The 15,768-nt window shown below is 45.6% G+C and overlaps 1 protein-coding gene across 3 annotated transcripts in view; it reads right to left on the reverse strand.

The window, feature by feature from the left end:
- The window catches only part of TACC2 (transforming, acidic coiled-coil containing protein 2), a 236,236-nt gene that overhangs the window by 195,120 nt on the left and 25,348 nt on the right, over positions 1-15,768 (reverse strand). For all 3 annotated transcript variants that reach the window (XM_010859224.1, XM_010859223.1, XM_010859225.1), the window contains exons 2-3: positions 13,703-13,781; positions 8,740-8,799 (exon numbers count right to left, since the gene is read on the reverse strand). In XM_010859224.1, the coding sequence (XP_010857526.1) occupies positions 8,740-8,799; positions 13,703-13,735 (93 nt within the window). In that variant the 5' untranslated portion in view covers positions 13,736-13,781. The remainder of the gene's footprint in view (positions 1-8,739; positions 8,800-13,702; positions 13,782-15,768) is intronic.

Consider the following 15,768-nt stretch of genomic DNA (forward strand, 5'->3'; position numbering starts at 1 on the left):
GAAAAAAAAAAAAAACTGGCAATGCTCCACATGACAAACAGCCTTGTCAAGTTGCTTCTTCAAATCTTTCCTTTGCTGCCATTGCTTGAGTAAACAAACAGCCTTTCTTTGGCTCAGGAATACTCCAGAGCTCTGGGTTTATTTAAAAGCAGTCAGTCTTCAAACAGTCACAACTTTCCAGTCCTAAAAAATACACTTTATCCAAAGCTAAAGTGCTTCCCTACTAAAAAAGAAAAATTCTCCTGACCTTACCTCTCAAATATGCTCCACCTCTCTGGACCACGGCTTACTGGTCATGCCAATAAAAAGGTTTAATTAACACGGTTAGATCATGACCAGGGTGTCTTGCCAAGTCGGCCCCTCTTGGAATGAGCTTCTGGGGAGCAGTGTGACTGCAGGTGAATGCTGGGAAGTAGACCAAAGGTCATCCCCATGGCATTAGGAATCAGATTTCAGAAACAACTGCCAGGCTGCCAAATATGGAGGGGGAACACATGTTCTGTGCGAGGGCCAGTGGGCCGCCCATCCTCCCTGTCAAGCGAGGGCAGAGGCTTAGACCGGTTCTGCTAGATCATCCCAACCATTCTTCACCTCTCTCTCTGTCAGGCCAAGAACGGGGAGGCCCCCAGGTGGAATTTTAGGCTTCCCCAAATGGAACGCTTTCTCATGAAACATGGTGAGACATGGTAGGATAAATGAATGAGCTTTGGAGTCAGAGAGAGCTGGGTTTGAACCCCAACTCTACCCTGAGAAGGTGGAGAAAATAAGAGAATCGAGTTTGCGTGGGGGTTTGGGTGATTCCATCTCATGTTCAGGAAGGGCTGAGTCTAGACTTTAGGTTGATACAGAAGATTTTAAAAGATAAGGTGTGGACCTCCCTGGTGGTCCAGTGGTTAAGAAGCTGCCTGTCAATGCGGGGATACGGGTTCGATCCCTGGTCCTGGAAGATTCCACAGGCTGCAGGGCAACTAAGCCCACGGGTCACCACTACGGAAGCCCACGTGCCCTGGAGCCTGGGCTGCGCAAGAGAAGCCACCACAGAGAGAAGCCCTAGCACCACAAGTACAGACAGAGAGGACCCTCTGCTTGCCACAACTAGAGAAAAATCTGTGTGCAACAACGAAGACCCAGTGCAGCCAAAAATAAATATATTTTTAAAAGATAGATTATAAAAATATATATATATATATTTTAAAAGATATGGTGTAAGATACTAACTTTAGGGGAAGTTTAGGGAAAGAGTAAGGGAATTCTCTCTATTCTCTTTGCAATTTTTCTATAAATCGGAAAATATTTCCAAATAAAACATTTAATTAGAATAAAAGAGTCATGGTTCCTACCCTCATGGAACTTACAGTTTAGTGAATGAACGAGAGATAACATTCAATGAATAATATTTGTCTTCCCTTCCTCAAAATTGTTGGCATCAAAAGTGGTAAGAATTACCCCCCAAAGTACCCAGGAACCTCAAAGATGCCGGAGTTCACAAGTTCTGACATCTGGAGTCTGAGGGGAGAGGAAAACCTCTGGGACTTCAAAAAACTGCTCAATATTAATGTCTTGTCTGTGCTTAATATTTTAGTATCAATGTGATTTAAAGAGAGATACATAAGGTCAGAAAACCCAAATCATTTCACCCCAATCCCCGACCTGCCTGCCCCAAGTGAGTGACGAGAGAACTTTGTCAATATGGCAAAAAAAAAAAAAAAACTGTCCAAATGGAGCAGAGTCCCTTTATTCAGAATTGGGGTTGTCAGATGGACTGTAATGTCCTGTGATTTTTTTTACATGATTGCACTTGAAATACAGATATAAATCTTATTTTTTGCTCCTCAGAATTTCTTTAATACATCTATTCATTTTCATGTTAAAGCAGCATGACGCTTGATTCAAGAATAAGGGTGGAACTGTTGGTGGAAATGTAAATTGATACAGCCACTGTGGAGAACAGTGGAGATTCCTTTTAAAACTAGGAATAAAACTACCACATGACCCAGCATTCAAAAAATAAGATCATGGCATTCGGTCCCATCACTTCATGGCAAACAGATGGGGAAACAATGACAGACTTTATTTTCTTGGGCTCCAAAATCACTGCAGATGGTGACTGCAGCCATGAAATTAAAAGACACTTGCTCCTTGGAAAGAAAGCTATGACAAACCTAGATGACATATTAAAAAGCAGAGACATCTTTGCCGACTAAGATCTGTATAATCAAAGCTACAGTTTTTCCAGTAGTCGTGTATGGATGTGAGAGTTGGACCATATAGAAGGATGAGCACCCAAGAATTGATGCTTTTGAACTGTGTTGTTGGAGAAGACTCTTGGACTGCAAGGAGATCCAACCAGTCAATCCTAAAGGAAATCAACCCTGAATATTCATTGGAAGGACTAATGCTGAAGCTGAAACTCCAATACTCTGGCCACCTGATTTGAAGAACTGACTCATTGGAAAAGACCCTGATGCTGGGATAGATTGAAGACAGGAGGAGAAGGGGACAACAGAGGATGAAATGGTTGCATTGCATCACCAACTCAATGGACATGAGTTTGAGTAAGCTCCAGGAGTTGGTGATGGACAGGGAAGCCCGGCATGCTGCAGTCCATGGGGTCACAAAGAGTCAGACACAACTTAGCAACTGAACTGAACTGATGACCCAGTAATCCTACTACTGGACATATACCCTGAGGAAACCATGACTGAAAAAGACACATGCACCCCATGTTCATCGCAGCACTGTTTATACTAGCTAGGACATGGAAGCAGCCTAGATGGCCATTGACAGATGAATGAATAAAGAAGTTGTGGTACATATATACAATGGAATATTATTCAGCCATAAAAAGGAATGCATTTGAGTCAGTTCTGAAGAGGTGGATGAACCTAGAGCCTATTATACAGAGTGAAGTAAGTTAGAAAGAGAAAACCAACTACTGTATATTAACTCATGTATATGGAGTCTAGAAAGAGGGTACCGATGAACCGATATGCAGGGCAGCAACAGAAACACAGACACAGGGAACAGATGTGGACACAGTGGAGGAAGCAGAGGATGGGATGAATTGAGAGAACAGCACTGAGACATATACATCACTATATGTCAAATAGATAGCCAGTGGGAATTTGCTGCATGACACAGGGAGCTCAAATCTGGTGCTCTGTGATAATGCAGAGGGGCGAGATGGGGTGGGAGGTGGGAGAGAGGTTCAAGAGGGAGGGGACATATGTATACCTGTGGCTGATTCATGTTGGTATATGGCAGAAACCAATGCAATATTGAAAAGCAATTATCCTCCAATTACCTTCTCCAGGGGATATTCCCAACCCAGGGATTGAACCCAGGTCTCCCACATTGCAGGTGGATTCTTTACCAGCTGAGCCACAGGGAAGCCCCCAATTAAAAATAAATAAATTTTAAAAAGAATAAGGGTTCAAGAAAGCAACTATACTCCAATAAAAATAAAAGAAAAAAAGAACAAGGGTGCGGAAGCCAGGTCCAGCGGTTCAAAGCCAAACTGTAGTGTATATTTAGCCATAAGTCTTCTCTGCCTCTAGTATCATATCTGGAAAAGAGGGATCATATTTACAGGGTTGTTTCGAAGGTTAAATAAAATAATATGTGTGAAGCACCAGGTACAAGGCTAGATCATAGTAGACACTCATATATGTTAGTTATAATTATAAAGAAGAAACGGATTCAGAACTCATTAACTAGGAGCCCCAGTGCCTTTCTCAGCTTGGAGTTAAGACAGTAAGTCCTATTCTTCAGAAGCGGCATCCGGCCAAACGTGGAGCCATGCAGTTCACAAACTTTAATAATTACTGCAGCAAAAATTAGCACCAACCCTCTGGGCTGGGCCATCAGACGTCATACTAAACAAACTCTCTCCACTGTTACCAGCATTGCATTCATGCTGTTTAATTGTCTTTGTTCAATTTATTTCTCATTAAGCACACTTAAATCATCCCAGGTGCCCACTTACTGTCAGTAGACTATTAGAAGATGCTGTTCTGCCAATGCCATCATAATGCTGAGTACCCTGGGTTCCTCTGGAAATAAAGAGACACCCTCCAAGCTGAACTTGGGATCCCAGGCATTTGTAGATTTAAACAACATATGCACATACTTGTGTGCCTGTGTGCGTGCTCATTCACTAAGTCATGCCTGATTCTTTGTAACAACAAGGACAGTAGCCCACCAGGCTCCTCTGTCATGGGATTTCCCAGGCAAGAATACTGGAGTGGGTTGCTATTTCCTCTCCAAGGGATCTTTCCGAACCAGAGATCAAACCCTCATCTCCTGCCCTGGCAAGCAGATTCTTTACTATCTGAGCCACCAGGGACGCCCGTGCAGATACTTAGTGGCCATTTACCTAGAAGCAAAATAATCACCACACAGTGCCTGGGCCACAGCTGACCTCAGCCCGTGGAAGCATGCCCTGGGGTGCCTCGCATAGCACAGATTCTCTTGTCCTGGTCCTCTGCTCCGTGGATGTCAGAGAATCTGAAGCCACCGTGCTGAGGTCGCTTTCAGGAATGAACCTCAGACCCAGCTGCCTCATGGGCCCTGAGCCAGAACCAGAAAGACCTGCCCCAGTGAGGGCTGGGCTGGGGAGGCCTGCGCGGTGACTTGCCCTCAAGCCTCCATACGCTGCTTGTTTCCTGCTCATCCTCCAGCACCCCAGAGTCTTCTGGGATGCCCAGGGCCAGCTCAGCTGTCCTTGCTCCCACCCTCTTGCTTCACAGCACTGACCACAGTTTCTATAGTGGAAAATCCTGTTTTTCAAACTACAGAAACATCCAAACAATGGAGCTGCTTTAAAAGAGCATTATTAATGATCATATTTTTTAAGTCAAGCCATAATATTAATAAAAAAAAATAGGATTGACTGTCTTTCTTTTCCTCCCCATGCTTCCAGAGCCATAAACAGGTCCCATGACAGCCCCAAGGCCAAGAGGAAGTTCAAAAGTGGTAAAGCAGGGTGGGATGAGTGTTGCCCTTCTGCTCTGGAATCCATGTGCTCAGAGCTTAGGTGTCTCTGCAGGGCTCCCCAGAACCAGACACTCAGGAAAGAACACTGAATCACCGTCACGTCCGCTTTCAGGTGCTGGGGCTGTGGGCTGACGTGGCCCTTTTCTCACCATAAATCCTTCTGTGAGAGTCCTGATGCATGTAACCCCAGGAAGGGCTGTTGTATGGAAGCTACCCTCATTACCATACTACCTCCACTTCTGTTCCAAAGAGGACACGCCAGTTAGGACCCTGAGACTAACTGGTGTGTTGGTCAGCAGCTCAGGCTCAGGCCGCTCAGCTGCCCTTGGCTCAGTGTTAAGACTCTCTAGTGACCTCCCACTGCACTGTACCTTCCTGCCCCGGAGCCAGTCCCCCTTCACAGCCTTGGTTGGACATACGGCTTTCTTCTCATTCCCAGCCAACACGTCTGATGCCCACAGGAAGATGAGTCACCAGCAAGGAAAGGCCTATGAGTCACAGCTGTGCATTTTAGTAGCTGTGGTTGCTCTGGGCTTCCTGAGAGCAGTCCGCCTGCCAGGAGGTATCAGTGAATCAGTCAGCAGGAGGGAAGGAGTGGGAGTAACAAGTAGGACTCAGCATGCAGGAACAGGCATCCAGGAGGGGCTGAGTCTCCTCCAAGGTCAAAAGGTCTCAGTCACTAAGGAACCTTCAATAAATGGATGGAGTTGGTCCAGTCTGCGTGTGTGAATTTCCCCACCAATGACTTCTCTTCCCTTGGGAATACAGACAAGAAACCAAGGCCACACGACTAAATTTCAGAGTTTGAAGAGTGTTTGTGCTGGTGAAGGAAGAAATAACTGTGCTCTTTGGCAGATTCTAGATGTAGGACAATTGTAATGTTATTAAACTTGACTTCTTAAGGTAAAACGGTGAATAATTAATTTGACACATCAGTTGCTTCCAAAAAATGCCAGTAGCAAAAAATCACTAAGCTAATTTGCTGGCCTACTGCCAGGAGACTATGAAGAGAGGTCCTACGGCGGCTCGTACCTGGCTTCCCTCAGTGACTACATGAAGGCCCAGGCTCCCCAGGTACCTGTTATCCCCCCAGCTTCCACGCTTGGTATACCTCGTGCCTCCTCTGACCTCATCTCCACCCCCTGCCCCACACTACATGCACCCCTTTCTCTGCATCCTTATCAGCCATCCCAGCTGTATCTGCTTTTGTCCTCTCTCCCCTAGTCCACACTGGTGGAAATGTCTCTCCTCTAAGCCCACTTCTGCTCCAGCCCCATCCCTCTCAAACATTCAAGGTCAGCCTTCTTTCTGTTGACCTTTCTCATCCATCCTCCACCGATCCCTGTCTCTCACAAGCCCACTGGCACACGGGCATCCAGTATCTTCAGTCTTTAATTAAACCTTCCAGGCAACTTTCTCCACTAGCTACTGTCCCAATATTCTGCTCCTTTTCCTAGGAAAACCTCTTGGATGACCTACACACCTCTTTCCACTTCCTTATTTCCAACTCCCGCATCAGATCTCCCACCTGCAACCTGCATCCCTGTCCTCACTGGACCTGTGCCTGTCAAGGACCTGCAGGGCAATGTGAGGCTTTCCTCACACGGCCGACACATCGTCAGCTCAATGGACAGGTGTCTGCTCCTTGTTTGTCAGCAGCGTCCGATGCCACTATACCCTGTCTGCTCCTCGACACTCATGATCCCTTAGGTCCCTCGTTCTCCTTTGTGTTGAACCAGCTTCAACTCCTTCAAAAATCACGCCCACCCTGGTTCTCCCACTTCCCCCTGGGCTTATGTCTAAATGTTGGAGCATCTCCAATTAATCAAGTCCTTCACTCTCTCCCAGTGGCCTTCCCTGGTGACTCAACAGGTACAGAATCCACCTGCAATGCAAGAGACACAGGAGACTCGGGTTTCACCCTGGGTTAGGAAGATTCCCTGGAGGAGGAAATGGAAACCCACTCCATTATTCTTGCCTGGAGAATCCCATGGACAGAGGTCCAGTCGGATGGATTTAAATACCTGTGCTGATGACTGAAATATACATCTCAGGCCCCATCTCTTATGTATCCAAATGCCCACCAGATCTCTTCACTGTAGCTCCCAAGAGGCATTCAGGTTTTATGCCAGACCAGAACCTTTGATTTTCTCCCTTCTCCCTAAAACTTCCTCTCCTCCCATCCTCCCCATCTGAGGAAATGACATTCCCCTCTACCCAAAGGCTCAGGCCCAACACCTAGGGCTCCTTCTCGGTTCTGCTCTTTCCCCCACCCTCTAGGTTCGATCCCTCATTAAGCATTTCTCTCTGCCTTCAAAATACATCCCCTTCCAGGAACCCTCTTCCCTGATACCTCATTCCAGGCCATAATCATCTATCTTTTTGACCTCTAGATAACCTCTTAATCAATGCCCCTTCTCTACTCCTGCCTTCTGCCCCCTAAAGACCATGCCCAACATAGCAACCACAACTTTCTATTTAAAATCTCCAATCAAGAATTTCCCTGGTGGTCCATGGCAGGGAGCCTGAGTTCAATCCCTGGTCAGGGAACTAGATCCCACATGCTGCAAGTAAGAGTTTGCATGCCACAACTAAGACCCCTCAGTGCAGCCAAATAAATTTTTAGAAATTAAAAAAATATGTATCTAATCAGTTCAAGTCATTCCTCCTCTGAAAACTCTCAGGGGCAGTTTCTCAGAGTAATCTGGGAAGCTGGGATTCTGGGCTAGTCCTAAATTTGGCTTAAATAAAACTCTTTTCTTATTATTGATTATTTTCATCAACAGCACCAAGCAGAGCTTCTGGAAGCCACGCTTGGTGGGTGGAGCTACTCTTTCCTTAAGGCAAGGAACTCAGCACGTGGGTGACTAACACGCCTCCTCCTGGGTGTGGGGATGTCACAGCAGGCTACATTTTATCGCCTCACACTGACCACACCCATAAGCACACACCTACCTTGACGCTGTCTCCAGGAAGAATCCCCGTGAAAGGGAGGCAAAGCCCCCAATTTGCCCTCTTTCCCAGTGGATGGCAAACACTTCGGGAAGAGCTCAAACGAGGGGACTCAGCCAGCTGCATGATGCACACCCACACTGCAGGCGGTTGGGAAAGCAATATTCCTCAGGACAATTCAGCTTTGCCCACTGGTGGCAAAGGGCGGCCAGCACCCCATACTCAGCCTCCCTCCAGGATAAAGGAAATCAAAGCGGAAATGTTTGGAAGGGTCAGTATTGGCAGTTTCATTACCTTGAGAACATAAGCCATACTCAGCATCTCACAGCATAGCATCCGAGCCAGATCTTGGGTGTTGTTTAACGGCTAAGTCATGTCCGACTCTTTCGTGACCCCATGGACGGTAGCCCGTGAGGCTCTTCCGTCCATGCTATTTCCCAGGCAAGAATACTGGAGCAGGTTGCCATTTCCTCCTCCAAGGGATCTTCCTGACCCAGGGATCAAACCCAGGTCTCCTGCATTGGCAGGCAGGTTCTTTACCACTGAGCCACCAGGGAAGCCCAGATGTTTGGCAAGACACACCAAAATGTTAGTTTTAGAAATCCAAACATATATTGCAGATATCAACTGTGTTTTATGACTAATCTGAGGTGGGCGGGAGGAGGCAGTGGGAGAAGGAAGAGGAGGAGAAAAACGAAAAACGCAAACAAACACAGCTCGCCAAAAGTCTGCAACCAGTTAGAGGTTAGGAAGGGTCTCACAGCAAGCCACACAGAGCATGGCTCTCGGTACCTGCAGAGGCTCAGGGTTGGGAGGCCACAGGATGACGTTATTCAAGCCAGAGTCCTCTTGCTGAAAGCAAAGTGTCTTGCTGTTAGGATGGGCCACAGTGAATGGTAATCCTCCCAAGAACCAGAGAGAGACGCTACCTTGCTGGAGGCGCTCCCAACCTTGCCCACCGCTACCCAGGGGAAGTTAGACAACAGAAGGACCTGCAGCCCGAGGGTGTCTGAAGGAGGCAAGGACTAGGCAGGCCTAGGAAGACCCGTCTCTCATCCATTGCACTGGTGATGCTGCTGGTCCTTAATCTGTGAAGAGAGGTTCACCCGGACCTGCGTCTTTCCCTCCAGGAGTTCACTTGTAAGCAGGATACAGGCACCTCCAAGTGCATCTTCACAGAGAAAAAGCTTCTGAGAGAGAGGACTGCGAGCAAGGGTGGGATGGGAGAGGGTGTGGAGGCAGAAGAACTAGTTTGGAGGTGTTTGCAGTGACCCAGTTATGAGGATATACAGTTGTGACGACGGGAATGGAGAGGGAAAAGGGTGTTAGAAGGCAGGACTTCTAACATACTATATGGATGTATGACGTTCATGATATGTATGTATATACATATACACACATGTACGTATGATATACACATACATGATACACACGTATATATACATGTATAGCTATACACACATGTGTAGGTGTATATACACACCTATACATACATGTATTCTAACACACGGATCTATGCTACATTTTTTGTCTTTTGAGAAAGTGCTCTAAGCTATACTGATGGGACTATCATTGCCCTGGAACCACCTTTCCCCATCAGGCATGGGGACATGACTCAGGCTGTCTCACATTCCAGGACACAGCGATTGGTCCCAGCCGGAGAGGGATCAGGGCCCATCAGATTCCTTAGAGAGAGCTGATCAGAGGCTGGACCATTAGCTGGAAGAAGCGTGGAGCTGCCTATAGGGCTGGGGGCACCTCCCTGAGGACTAGGGCGTCAGAGAGGAAAATAGAGCAAAATCCAGAGAGGAGAGATCGCCAGTGACATCTTTTGAAGCCCAGTGACTACTGCAGCTAGACCCTCTCTAAGGACTTCTCGGTTCTTTAGGACAGATGAGCCCCTTCTCTGCATGTGGCCGCTGGAGATGGGCTTCTGCCTCTCACAACCCAAAACAGTCCTGATTAAACAGAAATTTGGAAAACTCAACAGCCAGCCCACTAATCAATCAATCAATCACAGGGTGATGTATTAAAGGCAGAGAATGGGGACGGGTGGAGTTAAAGGTGACTCCCAGGTTTCTGTCTTGAACGGTAGGATAGGTCATGGTACCCAAGAGAGAGAATGCGGAGGGGAGGATCAGGGAAGGAAGCCGAGCTCAGGTTTAAAGAGCTGGGGGTGACTGTGAGTCATCCACACAGAGGCATCCAGGTGACGGTGGAAAGACGGGACTGGAGCTTCTGCCCCTTGGGGGACCCTGAGCTCTGAAGCCAAATGTATTTGTGCTTAATTTCTATTTGTTTCTGCCAGGTAGGCAAGCCTTGTTCTGATCCTGGAGTCCTAAAGGCAACCCATGATGCTCCACTGGGTCACGCTTGGCTGAGGTTGGAAATGTAAAAAATTGTGGTGCCAGAAAAACATCTCCCGTCTGCTCCAGGAAGGTGGGCTGTGGGGAGGGAGCCTGGGGTTGGGAGCTGGCAGGAGATGAGGAGTGTGGGTGAAGAGTCTTCAAACCTCTGAGCATTTTTACCCCTAATCAGTAACAATCTAAGACACTACAATCATCACTGTTTGCAGGAATATAGTGAGATGGGCCCTCACATCCTGTTGAGAGACATATAAATTTTCATCACCTTTCTAGAAAGTGCTTTGTATAGAGATACAGCTATAGGTATAGCTATTAATATATAGCAAGAACCTTTCAAAAATACCCTCCATTTGTTGCACCAGTTCCATTTCTATGTATCTATTATAAATAAACCAGCCTTCAATTCTGGACAGTGAGGTTTAGTATAGGTAATGGAGAGAAAATATAAGCTAGTTTAACTCTGTCTATATTCAAGTAGAAATTCTTCTCAGTTTAGGGAAAAAGCACTAACTCTAAAAGGAAAAACTGATCTATTGTACTTCTTAAAAGCTTCTCTGTAAGAGAACTTGGTAAGAGGATGAAAAGACAAGCTACCAATAGGAGAAAATATCTGCAAACCACAATTTGAAAAAGGATCAGTACCTAGACATTATAAAAATTCTCAAAACTCCACAGTAAGAAAAATCCAGTTAGGAAATGGGCAAAAGACACAGATATTTCACCAAAGTGAGTAAACAGATGGTAATAAGCACGTCAAAGATGTTCAACATCATCTGTCATCAGGGAAATGTAAATTAAAAGCATAAAGAGATATCAAACAGACACATCAGAACGTCACCACCAAACAGTGACAATACCAGTTGATGGCCAGAATGCAGAGAACTGGTCACACAGACACTGCTGGTGGGAATGTAAAGTGATTCAGGGCTTCTAGCAGACGGTCTGGTGGTTCCTTATAAAACTATACACGTACTTACCACATGACCAAGCAGCTGCACTCTTGGGCTTTATGTCCGAGAAATGACAACTTATGTTCAGCAAAAAAAAAAAAAAAAAACCCTGTCTACAAATGTCCATATCAGCTTTCTTTGTAGTAGCCCCAAACTGGAAACAACCCAGATGTCCTTCACTAAATGACGGTTTCAATGAACGGTAGCAGGGAATGCTACCCAGCAATAAAAAAGAGTGGACTACTGACATACACGACCATCTGGATGAATCTCCAGGAAATCATGCTGAGTGAAAAAAGCCAATTCCAGAAGGTCACTTACTGTGTGGTTCCTCTTATGTAACATGGTATAACATTCTCTAGCTCATCTCTATAGAGATAGAGAACAAATTAGAAATTGCCAGAGGTTAGGAATAGGGCCCCAGGGGAGGTGGATGTGGCTCTAAGGGCAACAAAAGAAATTCTGCCTCTGGAAATATTCTGTATCTAGATGGTGGCAATGTCTGTATCTGGCTTGTGAGTCTGTACTCTAGTTTTGTAAAATATTGCCCTTGGGGTAAACTAGGTAGAGGGTACCAGGGATCTCTCTGTATTACTTCTTTTTTAAAAAAAATTTTTTTAAGATTTTTTTTTTTTAATGTGGAACTCTTTTTTTAAAGTCGTTATTGAATTTGTCACAATATTGTTTCTGCTTTCTGTTTTGGTTTTCTGCTCACCAGGCATGTGGGATCTTGGCTCCCCAACCAAGGATCAAACCTGTACCCCCTGCATTGGAAGGCGGAGTCTTAACCACTGGATCACCAGGGAAGTACCTCTTTGTATTATATCTTATAACATCATGTCAATCCACCATTCTCTCAACAACAAAAAAGTTTAATTTTAAAAACTGCAAGATTTTTAGGAAAAAACACAGGTTTCTGCCTTCTCTTGAAGGCACAGGAAGGTCTTGTAACACTGGGCCCACATTCCCATTTGGCAACTTCTGCTGGAGTTGATGGCGCCGCTCTCTTTTAGACAATGGGACAGAAGCCCGGGTTTGCGACAGTCCCCACCTCTCCCTATTGCCCCCCTCCAGCCATTTAACACCATCACTGTTTCTTCTCTGCCTCTAAAGACTGAAGTTGGCCACCTTTTCATTTCTTTTTTTAGGGACTTCCCAGGTGATCCAGTGCCTGAGACTCTGTGCTCCCAATTCAGGGGCTCCGGGTTCGATTTCTGTTCCAGGAACTAGATCCCACTAGGAGTTAACATGCCCAACTAAGAGTTGGCATGTCACAACTAAAGATCCTGTGCGACACAACTGGGACCCGGCACAGCCAAGTAAGTAAATAAATATTATCTTTTTACTTTTTTTTTTGGCTGCACTGGGCGCTGCTTAAAGGATCTCAGTTCCCAGACCAAGGACTGAGCCCCAGCTACAGCAGTGAAAGCCCAGAATGCTAACCACTAGGTCAATAGGAAACTCTCTACCTTTTCTTTTGATTATTCCTGTTTTCCTGCTTGAGAAAAGATAGTAGGGAAGAGAAAAAGCTAAGGGAAAATGAATTGCCCAAGGGTGGCTTTTAGGTCCGATTTTCTCATCCAAAAAACTCTGTACTATTAATCCAAGATTTCCGTTGTGTGTCAGATCAATGTGAAAGTGTTTCCCTAATTTTGTCCACCAGGGCATTGAATTACAGCTCTCAAACTTAAGATAAAATCTGTATTTATTTTAATATCCCAATATTACGCACAACTAAGCAAAGTCTATTCCTCAATTTTGAAAACCTTACCTAACATGGAAATGATAGTTCACACTTAATCTGCTCTACATTGATAGATTTTAAAACTTTTTCCAGATCTTAAGTTTTTTTTTTTTTGTGGCAGGGGGCTGGGGAGGCTGTGGTAGGGGAGTGTGGAAATGATTTTATTTTAACCTATGATATATTCATGTAGGTTAGTGGATGGGGGAGGGGCAAAATCCAGGGGGGGAAAATGAGCCAAACTCTCCTATGTCAATTTTAAAAGCATAGAATAAGAAGTAAAACTAGTTTTTATATAATTTATAAAATCAGGGCTAGACTTAATACAAAGGGCTTCCCTGGTAGCTCAGATGGTAAAGAATCTGCCCGAAGTACGGGAGACCCAGCTTCGATGCTTGGGTCAGGAAGATCCCCTAGAGAAGGAAATGGCAACCCACTGCAGTATTCTCACCTGGAGAATCCAATGGACAGAGGAGCCTGGGGGGGGCTACAGTCCATGGGGTTGCAAAGACTCAGACATGACTGAGCTGACTGAGTGACTAACATACACTTAATATGAAACTTCTGAAAATGGAATGAGAAACACCTACACGAATACAGAGAGGAGAGGAGACGGGCAGAGAGGAGATGCTGGAAATGTCTAGTCAGTGTCACTCAAGAGCCCGGCGCAGGTCAAGGGGAAACCCCGTGACACCCACCTGGTTGCCTGAGGAGCTGTTCTCGTTGCCCATGACGACTCAGGGTGCTCAGCGTCCCTCCGGATTTGATTAGTGCCGACTGGAAGAAACGAAAGGGTATGTACATCTGTAAAACTGAAGGAGGTCTGGGGCTTTTTTCTGCCTACTCATCTCCCCGAACTTAAAAACCAGATGATAGGGAGTGTTTATCTCTAGAGTCACATCATGGAAAACTGCATTTGAAGGGTTTTCCTTTGCGAAGTGCCACCCAGCCGTCTTTCCCAGTACAGGCTGGTGTTTAACTCCCACCCATGGTTGGCAGACACTTCTGAAAGACGAGTTTGTTACTGAGTCTCTGACTTAACGCCAATGTACACACATACGGATATATACAAACGGAGTGGCAAAAGGGGCTGGTGTGCCAAGGAGAGCATGAGACACGCCCTGTCAGAGTGTTTTCTGTTTCCAATTGTGTTCAGTTTGGAAATCCAGAGCGTGGCTGGGGTCCCATCGTCGGGGACAGCAGAGCTGGGTGCCTAACATTAGCAGGCGTGAAATCCACTGCTCCTCGGGAACATGTGGTTTTGATATTTTTTACTCTAAACACTTGTTTCAGCAAATCAGTTTCACTTCTGCACATATTTCTCTGAAGGCAGCATGGTTTTCTTGCTGAGGAAAATGGGTTGTTGTAGCCAGACAGTGAATAAATAATCATGAAAGGCGGCTTGCTGCCCGGACACCCAGAGTCACTGCATCGGGCTCACTTGATGACACTGCTTATTAATCATCGTCATAATGAAGGTGCTTCCCACACAGCCCACGGAGAAACCCAGGATGTCTGCTGACATCACCCAACAGAGTTCCAGCTCTGAGACCCCATAAGAGAAGCAGGAGTGGGACTATTTGTTCACTTTTCCAGGTGGAGAAACCAAGTTTCAGAAAGCTTTTAAAATTACAGACTTTTCAATACATGCACCCCTGTGTTCACAGCAACACTATTCACAATAGCCAAGCCATGGAAGCAACCTCAGTGTCCCTTGACAGATGAATGGCTAAAGAAGATGTGGTACTTTATACATAATGGAATACTACTCAATCATAAAAAAAGAATAAAATAACGCCATTTGCAGCAATATGGCTACTAGGTAAGCTTTTATATATAGAGCAGATAAACAACAAGGTCCTACTATATAGCACAGAGACCTATATTCAATGTCCTATGATAAACCATAATGGAAATAATATTCTAAAAAAGAATGTGTATATGTATGTATTGGCTTCCCTGGTGGCTCAGTGGTAAAAAATCTGCCTGCCAATGCAGGTAATGTGGGTTCGATCCCTGGGTTGGGAAGATCCCCTGGAGAAGAAAATGGCAACCCATTCCAGTATTCTTGCCTTGGAAATCCCATGGACAGAAGAGCCTAGCAGCCTACAGTCCATGGGGTGCAAAAGAGTTAGACACAATTTAGCGACTAAACAACAACATGTGTGTGTGTGTGTGTATGTGTGTGTGTGTATCTGAATCACTTGACTATGCAGCAGTAACTAACAACATTGTATTTTTTTTAATAAAATAAATGTCGTTTTAAAAATTTTTGTTTTTATTTTTGGCTGCACCATGTGGCATGCAGGAGCCTACTTCCCCAACCAGTGATCAAACATGGGGAGCACCAAGTCTCAAATCACTGGACTGCCCAGGGAACCCCCACCATATCACTGTATTAAATCAACTATACTTCAATAAATAAATAAATTAAACTACAGACTTTTTGAGCTGGAGCCTTCAGATCAGATCAGTCGCTCAGTCGTGTCCGACTCTTTGCGACCCCATGAATCGCAGCATGCCAGGCCTCCCTGTCCATCACCAACTCCCGGAGTTCACTCAGACTCACGTCCATCGAGTCAGTGATGCCATCCAGCCATCTCATCCTCTGTCGTCCCCTTCTCCTCCTGCCCCCAATTCCTCCCAGCATCAGAGTCTTTTCCAATGAGTCAACTCTTCCCATGAGGTGGCCAAAGTACTGGAGTTTCAGCTTTAGCATCATTCCTCCCAAAGAAATCCCAGGGCTGATCTCCTTCAGAATGGA

This window comes from Bison bison, unplaced genomic scaffold (genome assembly GCF_000754665.1).
Source record: "Bison bison bison isolate TAMUID 2011002044 unplaced genomic scaffold, Bison_UMD1.0 scf7180017864456, whole genome shotgun sequence".
NCBI lineage: Eukaryota > Metazoa > Chordata > Mammalia > Artiodactyla > Bovidae > Bison > Bison bison.